This window comes from Tachysurus vachellii, chromosome 20 (assembly GCF_030014155.1).
Source record: "Tachysurus vachellii isolate PV-2020 chromosome 20, HZAU_Pvac_v1, whole genome shotgun sequence".
NCBI classification, from domain to species: Eukaryota; Metazoa; Chordata; class Actinopteri; order Siluriformes; family Bagridae; genus Tachysurus; species Tachysurus vachellii.
Genome location: NC_083479.1, coordinates 2428638 through 2446167, shown reverse-complemented (window position 1 = coordinate 2446167; position 17530 = coordinate 2428638). Strand labels below are relative to the sequence as shown.

At 39.8% G+C, this 17530-nt stretch overlaps 1 protein-coding gene across 2 annotated transcripts in view; it reads left to right on the top strand.

Moving 5' to 3' along the window:
- The first annotated feature begins 5908 nt into the window (after positions 1-5908).
- Positions 5909-17530, top strand: part of dscama (Down syndrome cell adhesion molecule a) — a 61406-nt gene continuing 49784 nt past the window's right edge. For both annotated transcript variants that reach the window (XM_060896443.1, XM_060896445.1), the window contains exons 1-3: positions 5909-6721; positions 15855-16172; positions 16331-16477. In XM_060896443.1, coding sequence (XP_060752426.1) covers positions 6679-6721; positions 15855-16172; positions 16331-16477 — 508 coding nt within the window. In that variant the 5' untranslated portion in view covers positions 5909-6678. The remainder of the gene's footprint in view (positions 6722-15854; positions 16173-16330; positions 16478-17530) is intronic.

The window sequence follows — 17530 nt, the reverse complement described above, 5'->3', positions numbered from 1 at the left end:
AACGACACAATTCAGCCACCGCAGTGAAACAGCAGCTCTGTGTGTGTGTGTGTGTGTGTGTGTGTGTGTGTGTTTTATACATTCATTCAAAAGCACTAAAAGCTGCAGTTAAATCTAATTTTCTATAAACACTCTGTGACATTTTAGATGGTCAACAAACCAAGATCGCTTCAAAGTAATTGTTCAGCGATGAATATAATATATGCTACTGTTATCAGCGCTAATAAAAAACTGAATTCAAATAAGAAAAAGGAAGTAAAGGTTACTTATAATAATATGTTTCTGTTTGGAATATAATTTCTGATATTCTGATAATAATAATAATAATAATAATAATAATAATAATAATAATTATTATTATTATTATTATTATTATTTCATGTCCTATTATTATTATTATTATTATTATTATTATTATTATTATTATTATTTCATGTCCTATTATTATTATTATTATTATTATTTCATGTCCTATTATTATTATTATTATTATTATTATTATTATTATTATTATTATTATTACCCAGATACTATTATCAAAATTCATTTAAAAAAGGTTCTTAAGAAGAAATAGAGAGATAAATGTATATATGATAGTGAGAGAGAGAGAGAGAGAGAGAGAGAGAGAGAGAGAGAGAGAGAGATCTGGTTTAACATGTAATTTATCTGTGTAATGTGAAATAATCTGGATGTAATCTGTAGTACACTGTGTGTGTGTGTGTGTGGTGTGTGTGTGTGTGTGTGTGTGTGTGTGTGTGTGTGTGTTGATACAGTAATCTGTCAGTGTTGAGTAAGTGTGTGTAATCCCTGTGTAACCTGCAGAGAGCCGTCAGCAGGCAGGCAGGCAGACAGGAACAGGGTGGGGTCACGCCCACATTCAGCACAGCATGCTGGGATATTGGGTGGGGTGGTGTTCGATTGATGGACCGAGTCTGTCATTCTGGCCCAGAGGAGACCTGATCAGTATTGTATACACAATTTCTGTGTGTGTGTGTGTGTGTGTGTGTGTGTGTGTGTGTGTGTGTGTGTGCATTCTGCAGTAGCCTCATGAATGTAGCTGGGAGAAAACACAGGGCTGATGGAGATGAGCAGAGAGACGCTGGTCAATACCCCGGATCAATGTATGGATTCCCCAGCGTGCCCCATCAGACCTGCTCTAGCCAATCAGCTGCTCGCTGCTTTTTTTTTCTAACCGCATGATTTAATTTGGTCTCAGCAATGTGTGTTAGTCGCTTAGTAACACAGTGCGTCTGCTGGAATATAAAGCCACTCCAACAGTTCAACGCGGGGAGGCAGATAAAGAACGGCTTAACGTTTACATACAGTACATGCAGTAAAACATCTAGAAGAATCCGTTCATCTCAAACAGTAACATGAAATATCAATCGTTTTTCGAGAGACACTTCAACTTCCAGCTTTGTGGTAGCAGTTTTGAACCAGAACCACATACGAGTGCGATGCTCAGGGGTGCACATACTTTTGACTATATAAAAAAACTCCTGGGGTCATGATACAGAGAAAGTGTAAAAGTCTTATACATCTCTGTCCTGAAGATTACAACTTTGCTTCGGACATCTGAGACCGCTTCTGAAAATTCTTAAAAAAAAATATCAGTAATATAAAAGAAAAAAAAATTGAAATAAATCAACACTTTTTGACCAAAAAAAAAAATACTAGTACAAATAATAAGCTGATGAATGAATGTGGAACAAGTCCAAGCATTTCATTAAGCATAAATTCAGGTAAGAGTCTTTGTAAAAACTTTTATTTAGCATGTATTTGTTTGTTTGTTTGTTTGTTTGTTTGTTTATTTATTTAATTAGATTTTTTTTTAAATACTATGGGTTTGGTAAAACTATGACCCTGTTCTCCAACTGCTTCTTTCTCTTGGTGGATGTGTAGATACAGAAGTGCTTGTTGCGGCAGAAAGCATAGCGCCACGGGGCCACGTTTGCCGCATACACACACACATACTGTACACACGCCGTTCATAACACTAGTGACAATCGACAGAAAAAAACGCACGTTCAGAAGAAGCGACACGATGTTCCAGCTTCATGAAATCCCATAGATCGTGTCTGATATCCCAGCATGCCCTGCTTATAATTAGCTGCTCGGTTTATTCGCAGTTTTCCCTCAGGTCCTCAGTTGTCCCCCGGGTCCCGATCACGCTGAAGGACCCGACTGGGGAAGAAGTGTCCAAGGGCAACGTTTGTGTTTTTTTTTTCCTTTGAGCACACACTCGCACGAATCTGCACCGTGACGATTTACATAATCCGAGTTTCACGATGTTTAACGTTTCCTGCGATCATTTGTCTTCTTTAGCGAGGAGATTTTTTTTTTTTTGTCATTGATATTATTTGAATTTAAATTTTTTATTGGTTGATTTTTAAAAAAAAATTTTTTTTAAATAAAACATCAGGATATACTTTTTCTTTTTAATCAGTCCCTCTAGAAATTTGATCATTTTGCGATCACAGAAATGAACACAAAAACAGTCAGATGTTCGAAAGGAACTTGGAGATTTTCTGCAGATTTGAATCAAGGTGTGTCGTGTGACATCATCATGACAGATTCAGCCGAATCCCTCTTCCGTTTACGTGTTAAACATGACTACAGCTCTCAGAGGACGGCACTACATGTGACTTTAGTGCTAGAAGATTAAAAGACGAATTCTGTTTTTTTTTTTGCAATTTCACAGTAAACACTTATATACAGGAATAGTTTTTCCCAAGTCAAATATTTCCATACTTACTCTTTCCCCTAACCCTAATACTGATCTTTGAATACATGGTTGTTGTCTGAATGTAATGCTGAATGCTGTCTTATGTAAGAGTCTGTAAGTTTTTGGGACAGAGGAGATTGCAGTTGCTCTTTGTAGTTTAAAGCTGCTACAATTAGAATTATAAACGGATAAAAATGTCATTATTTCATTCATTTCACTGATGAGGTAAAAGAGGAATTAAACACTTCAGGACATGCTGTTAGAGGAAAATAATCAACATCAGTGTAGTGACTCTGCTTCATGGTGTGATGCGTTTCCTGTAACAGCACATTGCTGACCCTAACCCTGACCCTAACCCTAACCATGTCCCTGACCCTGACCCTAACCCTAACCCTGACCCTAATCATGACCCTGGCCCTAACCCTAACCATGTCTCTGACCCTAACCCTGACCCTAACCCTAACCCTGACCCTAACCCTAACCCTGACCCTAACCATGTCCCTGACCCTAACCCTGACCCTAATCATGACCCTGGCCCTAACCCTAACCATGTCTCTGACCCTAACCCTGACCCTAACCCTAACCCTGACCCTAACCCTAACCCTGACCCTGACCCTGACCTGATGTGTTCCTGACGCAGCTCTTAGTGTCGACACCTTACATTTGTTTGTGTTGTAATGTAGTCTGGTGTGTTGTTGTGTGTTGTACTGTGTTGTAACATGGTGTGTTGTACTGTGTTGTATTGTGTTGTGTTGTAACATGGTGTGTTGTGTTGTACTGTGTTGTATTGTGTTGTAACATGGTGTGTTGTGTTGTGTTGTACTGTGTTGTATTGTGTTGTGTTGTAACATGGTGTGTTGTGTTGTACTGTGTTGTATTGTGTTGTGTTGTAACATGGTGTGTTGTGTTGTGTTGTACTGTGTTGTATTGTGTTGTGTTGTAACATGGTGTGTTGTGTTGTACTGTGTTGTATTGTGTTGTGTTGTAACATGGTGTGTTGTGTTGTGTTGTACTGTGTTGTATTGTGTTGTGTTGTAACATGGTGTGTTGTGTTGTACTGTGTTGTATTGTGTTGTGTTGTAACATGGTGTGTTGTGTTGTGTTGTACTGTGTTGTATTGTGTTGTGTTGTAACATGGTGTTTTGTGTTGTACTGTGTTGTATTGTGTTGTGTTGTAACATGGTGTGTTGTGTTGTATTGTGTTGTAACATGGTGTGTCGTGTTGAAGTGTGTTGTAATGTAGTGTGGTGTGTTGTGTGGTATGTTGTATTGTGTTGTGTTGTAACATGGTGTGGTGTGTTGTAATGTGTTGTGTTGTTACATGGTGTGGTGTGTTGTGACATGGTGTGGTGTGTTGTGTTGTAACATGTTGTGTTGTAGTGTGTTGTGTTGTAACATGGTGTGGTGTGTTGTAATGTGTTGTGTTGTAACGTGGTGTGGTGTGTTGTAGTGTATTGTGTTGTAACGTAATGTGTTGTAGCATGGTGTGGTGTGTAATGTAGTATGGTGTGTTGTTGTGTGTTGTGTTGAAGTGTGTTGTAATGTAGTGTGGTGTGTTGTATTGTGTTGTGTGGCTGAAGGGGGCGTACAGCTGGATCGGTGCTGATAACCACAGCCGTGTGTCATTACCGTCTTCATCTCAGACACTCAGTCACTGCACCGAGCCTCCAGTTCACCTAATAACCAAAACTCTCTCAATCGCCCAACCACAGAGAGACGTGATTCATTCACCCAGAACCATAGTGGGCAAAAGGAGGATGCTGAGAAAGCTCAGAGGAGCTCTGTGTGTGTGTGTGTGTGTGTGTGTGTGTCTGCAGCAGCTCTATAATGATGTGTATTTTCAGCCCCAGGCGCTGAACAATGACGGCTCCTGTGTTCAGCAGCATGGGCAGGTCTGCGCTCAACGCTAAACCAATCAGACAGCAGCAGCAAACACAGGACAGGTGCAGTTTGTCTGCAAAACACCCGACACCCAATATCACACACATGAGCAGCAGCACGGCTCATGCCGCCTAAGACTCCCCGAATTATTTAGCATTATTATCTCGAGTAAATGCAATATTATTATTACTATATTTATATTGGCTGAATTTATCTATTAGAATTAATTCTCATAATATTCTCTTATTGTTCTGTGATTATTATTATTATTATTATTATTATTATTATTATTATTATTATTATTACTACAACTACTACAGTATAATAAACATGTTATTAAGCCAGAAATTGCTTATTATTATGTAATTATATCGTTATTATAATTGCTCTAAAATAGGACATAAAATATAAAATATAATGCATGATTGTTGTTATGCAGCAATAATAATAATAATAATAATAATAATAATAATAATAATAATAATAATAATAATAACAATAATAACAACAACAACAATAATAATAATGAATATTAAAGCAGAGTAAAACATGACATTTTTTATATTAGCCATATTGACAACATTGTGACAATATGAAGTGTTGCATGACTTCATGTTATTAATTATAACATATAATGTATAATTAATAGTCCTATTAAATTGTAATAAATCAATTTTATATTCATTTGATCTATTAGTAGTAGGAGGAACATTTTATTTAATGTTGTAATGAACATTTCTAGCTTGCGATTACTACTGTTATTTAATTATGCTGAATAAATAATTATTATAATTACTATTATAAATAGTAGAAAGATTCTATTATAAGACTTTAATTATATAAATATAAAATTATATAAAATTAAAAAAGATCAGCTGATACATATTGTAAATATATTATTATTATTATTATTATTATTATTATTATTATTATTAAGGGAATAGACTTTATAAGTTGATGAGAAGCACAGCAGTGTGTGTGACGTGTGTGAGCATTAAATTAAAACAGGGTTAATATGGAACACTTTGGCTTAATGGCTGCACCGCATGCGACGCCGGAGCTGAGATTTGTCAAGGTCAATTAAGGAACGCAACTTAATGCCGGCATGTAAACGTCCCCCTCCTACTAACCCAGGCTTCCTTCCTTCATGTGCACAAAATGTAACAACCCCCCTCCCCCCCCTTTCCATACCCCCCCTTGGGGCTCATGAATTATAAAGCAAACACGCCAAAGGACACGGGTCCATCTCGTCCAATTAAGACGGCGTGAGGGAGCTGCTGTACCTGTCCCTGATCTCTCGCTCACGTTGTGTGTGTTGGAAATAATTGTAAATATGAGAGAAGGGGAATGATGCTGGAGGTGGGGAGGGAGTTGAGTGGTTGGAGTCAGGGTGGAGTGGCCCTGCACCTTTAAGGAGAGAGAGAGGGAGAGAGAGAGAGAGATAGAGAGAGAGAGAGGGGGTTATTCCGCAGTGCTCGGAGCCGAGCGGACGTGTGTGAGCGTGAGGAGCAGCACGGGGAAGATGTGTGTGTGTGTTTCCTCCTGGATGGAGCGACATGGTGAAGAAGGACTCACTTCTGACTACAGCTAACAGCCGATAAAGCCGACTCTCCGTCTGGATCTCATACTTTATGTTTCATTTATTCAACCTGTTATTTTTTTTGCACTTTTTCTTTTTTTTGAGGTCCAGGGGAAACTTTGGCTGTGATTTTAAACCCATGACTGATCGGAGAGGATTAACTTTTTGTTTTTTGGACGTGTGCTGTTCCGGTTCCTCACGGATGAGGGTCCACCTGTGTGAGGGGCTTTAGGGACGACAATCAGTAGATAGAAAGAGAGAGAGAGGAAGAGAGAGAGAGAGAGGAAGTGAGAGAGGAAGAGAGAGAGAGGAAGTGAGAGAGAGAGAGAGAGAGAGAGAGAGAGAGGCTATAGAGCTTATATTGATATATGTCACACAGACAACCATAAATTGAAGATTTATGAAGTAAAATATTCCAGCGTGACGGAAAACATAGCAAAAGTGAGGGGAAGAGGATAGAAAATCTGAGCTTGGGGATTGAAAGGAGCGGGGCATGAGGATATTGGCCATCATCTTTTTCCAGTGCATCTTGAATGGTGAGTTGATTTTTATAATAATAATAATAATAATAATAATAATAATAATAATAATAATAATAATAATAATATACCTGAATCCTATAAAATCCTTTAAAATTAAAACTGTGAGCTCATCCTGCATAAAAAAATACATGAAGATTTCATATTCTAGAGTAAAACAACGATTTGTAAATCTTCAATATGCAAATTGTGCCTTCGATTCTTTTTTTTTTCTTCTTTTTTTTCTTTTTACTCCATAGTGTGCAACATGATTTGGTGCAATTGCATGCTTTTCAGACCTGTATATACTGTAAAAACCCAGCAATTTTCCCCTCCAGCTTTAAATAATAAACAATAAACAGGCTTTAAATGATCCCAAAAATGAATCGATGATTTTTATTCCAATATTTTTATTTTATTTATTTATAAAAAGATTTTTTATATGTAATTAATGATGATCAAAATTTCTGCAAATTTCCCATTTTTACACGATGCAAATTGCTTCCGTGAAATTTCCGCATCTTGTCATTCCAGCTCTCATTCGATCTGAAAGTAAACATACGACGTTTTATTTCTAATCTTTATCCCTGTCAGTGTTAGTAACGATATCAAAGACATTTTTATTAAAGAAAATAAACAGTGGACGTTGACTGCTGGGTTGAACTGAATTGTGTGATCGTATCGTGTACCGTACTGTATTAGACTGTAAGATATATATTTATATTTTTATTTATTATTTATATTTAAAGATTGTGGGGCAAAAAACAGCTTGTGTATTTCTGTTTTCATGGCGTCACATGCGCCATGTTGGAAACGGCATTAAAGCAAAAGGAAAAAAAATAAAAAATTCACCAGTTTGTCACCGCTGTGTGTTTGTGTATGTGTGTGTGTGTGTGTGTATGTGTGTTTGTGTGCATTTTTTTATTTCCTTCTAAATTAGATTCTGTTTTATTTCACGTTAGGCAAATAAAGTGAAATGTGAATGACCTCAAAAAAAAAAAAATCTCTCGATGCACAAAAAAAAAAAAAATTAAAACGTTGTCGCGCATCGAAAAAGGAGAGGCGTTGAGAGGGGCTGCTGGTTGCTGGGCTAAATCAAGAAGGGTGTGTATAGAGGAAGGTGGGGGGGGTGGGGTTTCAGTGGGGTGGTGTTGGTGGTGGTGAGGGTAAGAAGGGAGTGGATTCAGGGAAAATGGGGGCATTTAGGAGGATTTTTATAGAAGATGGATGAACATTGGCTTGTGTGTAAGAGTGCGATGGTGGAACGTCAAGCGAAGATGACGGAAGGGTAAAAAAAAAGAAAGAAAAAAAGAAAGATTGAAAGGAAAAAATAGCTTTAGTACAAAGCACGTAGCATTGCGATGATGGACACATGCAGAGAAGCGTGTGCACCTGCAAATTTCTTTCAGTTCATTCTCACGCATTCAGGCCAGAGATTGTATAACCGTCGTAATCCTTCTGACGCGCTCAGGTCGAGTCAAGGCGTCTTGTTTATTTATTTATATATATATATTTATTTATTTATAATAACGAGTGTTGCCGTTCGATCGATCCAACCCCGTTTGCGGCAATGTGTTTGTGCACCCGAGCCACGTTCACAGACGATCGATCTCTATCAGGTCCGTGTGGTTTTTTTTTTCGAGTCAGCATTGGCCCTGGAGGCTGTGGATCGTGATGCTCTGGCGTGAGACTGAGATAGCGTACAGTATGCAATGTTCGGATGTGGCGGCGCATACAGCCTGCTCCCGGCACGGTCACTATGGAAACCCTTGTCATGGATGACGGCTCTCGCGTTGTACAGGTGACCCCGGAAGTCCGAGTGCACAACAACTGGCAACCTGCTGTTTATACGCCGACGCATTCAGGCTTTCAAAGAGGAGGAGGAGGAGGAGGAGGAGGACAAGGAGAACATGCTGCGGCTGGAGGATAGAAAGCTGTAGAAAATCGAGCCTTTAGGAGCTCAGAAGGTTTCTATATCTTTAAACAAATAGTAAAGAATACTCCAGAAACCTCCAGTGTGATACAAAATGGTTATTTTAGGACTTTTTGATTGGACCATGAAAAATGTGGTTCTCTTAGAAAACTGGGTTCTTTATGGCTTCTTTCTTGTTTTTTTTTTTTTTTCAGGTAATGCTTTAACCTTTCTAAAGTGTTTCAACTTGAAGCCATTTCTAAAAGAAAAATTCTTGGGTTCTGAAAAAAAAAAAAAAGCCAAAGATCCCTGAAGGTTCTAGATTTTTTTTAAGCGTGAATCTAGTGATGAGTTAAAACCAAAGCCTTATACTTCACTTTCACTTAGTGTTGATGAAGAGGCTTTGGATTGCGTCAGGTTCTAAAGAGAAACGTTCTACGTCAAGGGGTTCTCTCAGATGACCGATTAGGTTCAAGTTCTTCTACTACTTTTTTTTTTGTGACCTCAGAGTGAATAAACCTTAAAGGATTGCACTTGTTCTTCTGGAATAACTGCTAATTATCTCTGCAACATGGAAGTGTGTCATATAAAACAGGCACAGAAAAAAAACGGTTCTTCTGTTTGATCTTCTGGTGGAAGAAGAGATGAGCATAACAAAAAACCTAAGATTTTCCCTAAAAAAAAAAAAAAAGGTTGATTTGAGAAGTGCTACAAGGTCCTACAAGGAACCTTATTTTCTACTAACATCAATCTAGAATCTGGTTTGTTCCACATGCTTCCAAGCAGAACCCCTTAGAAAAGAACCCTACAGCATGATTACAAGCCACATCATTTAAATCTAGAACCTGTCTTGTCACTTGGTTGATGCCTTCCACCTTACTAGAACCCTAAGAAGAGCCTGTAACTAACCCAAGAACCATCGAGGAACCTTTTTTATTCCTCCTAAGACTGTATGAACAGTTTCATTATTGATTGAAGTTCAGAACATCTGGGAATTCATTACACTGCAAAATCTAATTCCCAGAAGACCAAAGACTGCAGTGTTGCCAAATGTACCCTAAATCCCTCAGAATATTTATCCACAATATTAACTATTCAATATTAAAAATTCTTTCGTGATCAGATTTGAAAGAAAATGAAAGATTATTGTCTGTGTTTAACTCACGTTTTTCAGCTCTGATGCGTCTCGAAAGCATTTGCATGTAAAATCGAGCTGCTTCCAAGAGCTCTTCTGGTTCTGAAGAGCTCTCGCACACATTGCATAACGATTCAAACAAAACCGTAATTGGGACAACAGAGACGTCCCCCGGAGAGTCGCACAGTAACTAAAAGGGACAACCGTGTTTTACACGAGGTTCCGCCAAGGGCTGAATACAATACACACCCCATTGGACACTAATGAGCTGCACAAATGTAGGACACAACACAACATAACACAACTGTCTGATGTGCAGTTGTGGAACAACAGAAACACCGTGTCTGATGATTTCATTGCTAAAAACGTCAAGATTCCATCAAGATTTTTTCAACAATGATGAAGACCTACACTTTAATTTGAAACATATTAAATGATTTATTTATTTAATTCCCAAACATCCCGAAGAACCACGAGGAACCCTGTTTTTTTTTTTGTTGTTGTGTTGTTTTTTTTTTTGTTGTTTTTTTTAATAAACACAATTAAAAAAAAAAATTCAAGATCATTTCCGCAATAACATTTGAAGGAATAGTATTTATGTAGAACTCTGTATTAGTGTACAGGTAGAACCCTTTGGGAAAGAACCCTCATGTGAGCAAAGAACCTTTGAGGAAGATTATATGAGCATTATAGAAGATGGACACGAGGAACCGAGTACGAGAACCTGACAGGAAGTTTGTGAGGAAAATCATAACGATTACCGAAAGGCGTGAATTTTAAACAAATCAAGGATATTGTTTTTTTTTGTTCCAAGTTGGTTCGAAATTAAAGAACCTTCAAAAAAATTAAATAAAATAAATAAATAAACAAAAAAAATTCCTAAGAATCCACAAGGAACCCGAATACCTAATGTACCTGATTAAAAAATATATTACGTTATTTAAAAAAAAAAATCCTGACAAATAATTCACCCTTTATTTAAATTCACCCTTCATGACCTTAAACCAGCAAGAAAAAACTTCTTGAGCCAAGACGATGAAGAAACCGAGCCTACGAGCTCGCAACTTCCTGTAATGTCTAAACAGGGCAGGCGCTAAATTCCAGGGGTTTCGTTACCACGACGTAAAGTGGGCGTTTTCCGGAGGTCTTGGAAAAACGCCTTCTTTAACAAAAACCAGCATACTACAAAGGACAAAACAGTCATAAAGGTTGATTTATTTTAGAAAACAAATAAACAACCAAAAACTACGGTTACGGTTAGGGTTAGATGATCAAATAGGCCACGCCTACCTGATGACGCAATATCTGTTACGCTGCACTGAAATCCCTGGAAATAAGTTGTGGCGATGTCGAGGCGGCCATTTTGGAACACCAGAATTTTTTTTATTCCTCCTGAATAAATCTTTAACTTTCCAGGATGATATTAGACGGTAGTTTCAACTAAATGTAAATATGTAAAGACTCCACATTGTATTTGACAAAAAAATGTTGACAGACTTTTTAATCCATTTAGATTTACATAAATTTTTTACTGCTATTTTAATCACTGACTTTTTATTCAGTTACGCTTGATTTTTTTCTCATGTTCCTGGATTGAAATACTTCTTTCTTCTCCTTTAGAGTGAGTGAAGAAGTTAAGCTCAGGATCGTAGGAAAGATTCTAAACCACTTTGTTTTATTATAAGTCCTTCAGTAATTGTGGCCTTGTGTGTTTACAGTCGCTAACAAGCCTCGACTACAAATATTTGCTAACGAACGCCATGTACGCTGTCGCCTCGGTTATCCTTTTTTTTTTCCTTCCAAACACCGATCTCATCTTTTTTTTTTCTTGGCTGTCCCGCTCCGTCTGCTTGTCTACACGGCGAGCTGTCACTTCAGCAGAGGAAATCTAAAGGACGTTAGGACGAGCAGACAGAAAGGGAAGAACGGCGAGAGCTTCAGGTGCACTTATTCCTCTGCAGCTCTGATGACTTGGCATAACGAGTGTGTGTGTGTGCTTGTGTGTGTGTGTTGTGCGCCTGGATGGCACGAGGCACATGCAGTCCACTAATGAGCGCTCTTCTGTCATCCTGCAGAGGAGCCGTTTGGTGATGATGCTCGTCTCTTCACTAAACTGTTGTAGATTTTTTTTTTTTTTTTACACACTCCAGAGGAAGGATGGGAGGTTTGTTAAATTAAACACTGCTGTCAGATTTCTCTGAGCTCAAGTAGGGCAGATAGACTTACGTCCTAGCATCAGTGATATCTGCATATGCTACAGTATCAGAGTGATTAGCAGGACCACGACTAGAATTGGCATAAGAACAGAGAAGAAATAAAAATCGGCAGTGAACAAACTAAGAGATCTGACGTACGGAAACTAGAGAAAAAAAAGCAACCATATAAGGTGTGCAAAGCCAAAAGCGTCAGAATCAAGGTGGGCAGATCAATTTGGATTCTAGATCCTGATTGGTTCGGAAGGCATTGACCAATGTTCTCTGATGGTAGTGCAGCTCCAAAACACAGGCTTACGTTATATGTTGTCGTCGCTATAGCGACATTTTATTGACAGGGTCTGATATTATACGTTAGATTTAATCAGACCAGATTTACTGTGAGGTGATGATTTATTGAACATTTATGGAAGGAGTCTTCAGTTTCAGTGCATACATGTCTCCTCAAAAAAAAAAAAAAAATAAAAAATAGAGAGACACGTACATGCTCCCCTCTGACCAATCAGAATGAAGAATTAAAAAAAAAAAAAAAGGACACAACTTTAACCCATAGAAATATGTTTAAGAACAGCTGGTTAAAGCCAACGCTGTTAGCTCCAAGCCTGTTCTGCTTCCCTGTTCTTTTCTATCAGCACGTCCCCAGAAGTGATTATGCTAATTGTTGTTTGATCAGATGATTAAATTATAATTTGATTAATCCTGAGCACTAAACGCTCAGAATACATTTACATACGCTTGGCTGCCTCGGCACGTGGAGAGAATTTTCCTTCTGTCACGAACCCAACATGACCCATTAGCGCCATGACGAGGAGGAAAACGCCTCGACTGAAACGTACAATATAAGGAGGATTATTTAAACCTTCCTCAATCCTTTCAGAGCACCTCTCTCTCTCTCTCTCTCTCTCTCTCTCTCGCTCTCTTTCTCTCTTTCACTCTGAAAATAGCTTTTTCTTATTGGTATGCGTGCAGCACCAATTTGCCAAGTGTCCATCAGGAAGATTTATGCGTACGTCAGACAGAGAATCCCAGGGGTAATACATCACAGAGATGAAAACAGGGTCCTAGCTGTCCTCACACCTGAGCGGACATCGTGGTGGAGATTTTTTATTTATTACATTTTTTATTATTTTTTTTGTAATGTTTGTTTTTGCGGCTGTGTGATTTTTAGATCCTGCTTTTTGTGCGATCGGCGGATTTTTTTTTAAGGGGGATGGAGATAATGCAGCGCTGCAGAGCCAATCTCAAGAGGGAGTAGGGTGGGAAGGGGACAAGGGGAGAGAGAGAGAGAGAGAGAGAGAGAGAGAGAGAGAGAGAGAGAGAGAGAGAGAGCACATCTTCTGAAGATGGAGAGAATGGCTTTGAGCAAAGGGCGGTGGTGTCTCATCTAGTCACGTGACCCATGCTTGTACGTAACCCCAAGATTATTTGGTCATTTGACATTTTCCACTTGAGTTGCAAAAAACACTGATGTAGATCCAGTGATCGGTTCATAGTCGGTGTATATGAGCAGCACCGGTTGTACGGACGACTGCAGCGACACGAACGTTTATATACATTTATATTTATTTTTATTTTGAATTTTTTTTTCCTTTGATTTCTAATAACCGAGATGAAAACAAGATATTATGGATCGTAAAAGAAATTGCAGCAGTAATTTATTTGACAACACGAGGGTTAAAATGCAATTTGCCTCCACAGCGAGAAGCCGCTTGTTATTCCTCAAAATGTTTTCATTCAGGGATTAAAAGAAAAAAAAAATCAGACTCGGCTACGTGGTGCAATCATGTTGCAAAGCGATTTTTTCCCCGAGCCGAGTGGAGAAATCAAGCGTGTATGTGTTTACATATTCATAGCGTGCGTTGTGCTGATGGGACATTAGGGAGCTCAGCTGCACCGCGGCAGCACAGGGAGCTCATTTAGTCCCCGACCCCGGCGCTTTCTCATCTCGGCCCGATTCAGACGTCAACATTTCGCGCCACTGTAATTGATTTGGACCTACCGAGGCCGTTTGATCTCGTTACCGCGAGCGGCGAGGCTGTAAATGAGCATTTGCTCCAGCGCCGTTTAGATGATACTCAGATTATATCACTTAAGAGACGAAGAAGAGGAAGAAGAGGAGGAGGGGGCGAGTTGATTTTTTCAGCAGTCACTCGGCTGTGTTCTCTCTGAGCATCAAAGGGGACGTCTGTGTTTTTACATATTGGTCCCGAACGGGGGGGTAAATGAACTCTGTTACTGAGCTTTGCTTAATATTCATGAGAGCAAATTGGGAAAAAGGGCTGGTGTGTCGGGGTTTGCACAAGCCTGAGGGCATGAGCGGGAACTTGAACGTTTCCTCTGGTGGCTTGTTCTGCTGTCCTCGTTTCCTGGTCTCTCTGAACAAGCTCCGCTTTAATTACTTTCACACGGTGACGGAGCTGCTGTGCAGGGTGGAAATGTTCTACCGCCTGCCGTCGTTCGCTTGTACCGTGACCCGTTCACGGGCAAGGTGACTTCGGGTGATGGCTGTACGGACGCTCTGCTTAGCGCGTCGGTGAACTCGACTCTTTATATAGACTAAGACAGTGTAAGTTATCTTCAACAGAAATGCGTTCGAGCTCCACTGTTTGTGCTGCCACAAAAAGGTACTTTTGTCTGCTGTCAATCAAAGTGACGCTAGCCAGTGATGGTGATGTCTGGGAGCTCAGGTACTGTATGAGGAAGAGGGCAGAGTGCGGTATGCTGCTCTGTGATCAACATGTCATCCTTTACACTCCTATTACCTGGTGGACGTTAATATCCAGCATTAACAAGCTTCTTAAGGTGAAGCAGGTTTGAACCCGAGCACTCTTAAGAAAATTGCCACGATTGCTATAAAAACGTGAGCAGCAAGGACAGGGCTGAGTTCTTTCTACGTCAGAATGTCGAGTCATGCAGCCTATCAGTAAAAGTCATGTCAGGTGATTAGACAGAGTGACACACCCACTAAACCCACCAGAACCATTGTCTGGACCGTTGACTTTAATTCCCGAAAAACAAGCTTCATGTACACGCTCTACCAGGATCTATTACCGTTTCTATAGTAACAACTCCATAAGGTTTATGCGACGATCCTATATATAATGTCTCATCATCGATACGCTGAAGTTTTCTTTGTAACAAAACAAAAGCTTTTATTTTTTTTGGAGGAAATGTAAATATAAACGGATAAAAAAAATCATGTCGATTTAACTGGTTAAATCACAAAGGTTCATACAAGATGCTCCAGAAGACGATCAAGTTTATCATGGCGTCGTTTTTTTTTTTTTGTTGGTTTTTTCCCCAGAACTTTCTTTTGATAGAAATTCCTATTTGAGAAAATCCTCTTAGAAAACCACCCCCATGTCTGTAAAACGCTCTTCCGCGAAGACCGAGCATCACTAACTAATGGAGTTATACAGTACGACGCTGAAGCTTCTTTTGTCTAGAAACACATTTAAAGAAACATAAAAAATTCAGATGCTTTTTCCAGTCTCGCTGTTTTCTCCATGCTCCTCCTAACACAGAGGTCTCCGGAGTGGAGACCTTTTTGGTTTGAGTTGTTTTTAATGCTTTTTGATGGACGGGAGGGAGTCAGAAAATGTAAAAGTGTAGCTACTGACAATCACGCACATGTTCGGGAGGGATTTTTTTCTCCGACTAATTACATGAACGCAAAGACGCCGTGTAACTGTAAACGGATAAAGAAACAAATATATGATCCGTTTCCTTATTGTCTCATTGTGTTATTTAGTTAATAAATATTCATTCATGAAAGCAGCTTAGGATTTGATTTATTATTTTTACATGTGGTTTGTAGTGTTTGTGGCTATGGAGACGTTGTTGTCGAGCCGACCCTGACTCGTCTCCTTCCTCGTCTCGTTTTTCTTGCAGTTCTTGGTGAAGATCTACATTCCAGCTTGTATTTTGTCAATGCATCTCTGCAAGAGGTAGTGTTCGCCAGCACCACAGGGACGCTGGTGCCCTGTCCCGCAGCCGCTGTGCCTCCAGCCACGCTGCGCTGGTACCTGGCCACCGGCGAAGAGAGCTACAACGTGCCAGGGATTCGCCACGTGCACCCCAACGGCACGCTCCAGATCTTCCACTTCTCACCCTCCAGCTATAGCAAAGTGATCCACGACAACACGTACTACTGCACCGCCGAAAATCCTTCAGGGAAAATTCGAAGCCAAGATGTTCACATTAAGGCCGGTGAGTACTAGGAGCGGGTGACAATTCTCACTAGACAAATAAGTTTGCATTTAAGTGTATGAAAAGTTATGAATCTGTTTCTAAGCATGCTAGCTTTGTCCCTCCTTCGGAAGATTAGCCTTTATGACGTCTGAGCTTGTGTATCTCCCTGCGTGCAGTCTTACGAGAGCCGTACACGGTTCGAGTGGCGGACCAGACAGCCATGAGGGGCAGCGTATCGGTCTTCAAGTGCATTATTCCTTCCTCGGTGGAGAAATACGTCACCGTTGTGGCATGGGAGAGAGACACCGTCCCCCTCGTCTCAGGTAAGAGTCTGCTCTCGTCCGTCTGCTGGGAGGGATTCTCACGTGTCGTGGGGTTTAATACTGCGTACGAACGAAATGCAAGAGGAGGCAGAGTTGTGTACTGGAGAGTTATTTATTTATTTATTTATTTGTCTAGATATTCATTCTGGGTAAAACGTATCTGACAGAATCCTCGTAGGTTTCATCTGATTGCGCTTCCCGTGTCTGAGCACAGGAACTTTTATACACGGTAAACTTGTCTAAGACACACACAGTGACTAAACTAAAAAAAAACTTGTAGCATGTAGCAGTTAAAGATGATCATCTTCTGCAGACTTGAACTCACAAATCCCTTTGACTGGGTCTTGTTAGTATGATTGACAGGCGAGAAAGAGTAGGCCCCGCCCACCCAGAGAACACAGCCAGACACATTTTCAGGTTTTTTTTTTTTTTTTTGACACTTCAAGATAAAAAAATCTTGTTACCAGACGGGGAGGGTTTGTGTAGTACGGCAACCGCAAGGAATTTAGTGCGTCATGTTTGTATTTTAATTAGCGGTTCGTCTCTTGTTCATTGGGACGTCTCTGGAATAACTGACCTTTTCCTGTTTCTGACCCAGTCTAGACGCTCTGTCCCGTCTGATCTACATGTGTGAGAGCTGATTTGCCAGTCGTGTCACTTTGTTTTACTGTACTGACCCACTTCTCACCCAACTGAAGGCACAGAGAGAGAGAGATTTGTAAATTCACCTCGGTTAAATGGGACACGTCCGTGTCCTTGCCTTGGGGCTGACGGCTCTCTCTGTGGCGTGTTTAGCAAACTCGACAGAGAAGCTAACATCGCTTTGGCTGACGATTTTAAAGATTCAGGACGTAACAGCGGATTCCAGTAAGTTTGGAAAAAAAAATAATAAGTAGATATTCGGTACATATCCATATATTTATATATTAACTGTGACATCACACGGTCCTGTCACCGAATGAGGAACACGTGCACGCAAAAAAAGTTTCTGTGCAACAGAAATAGACGTCCGTCCTGTAGTTGTGCTCTCCGGCCACCAGTCGGTTGTTGTGT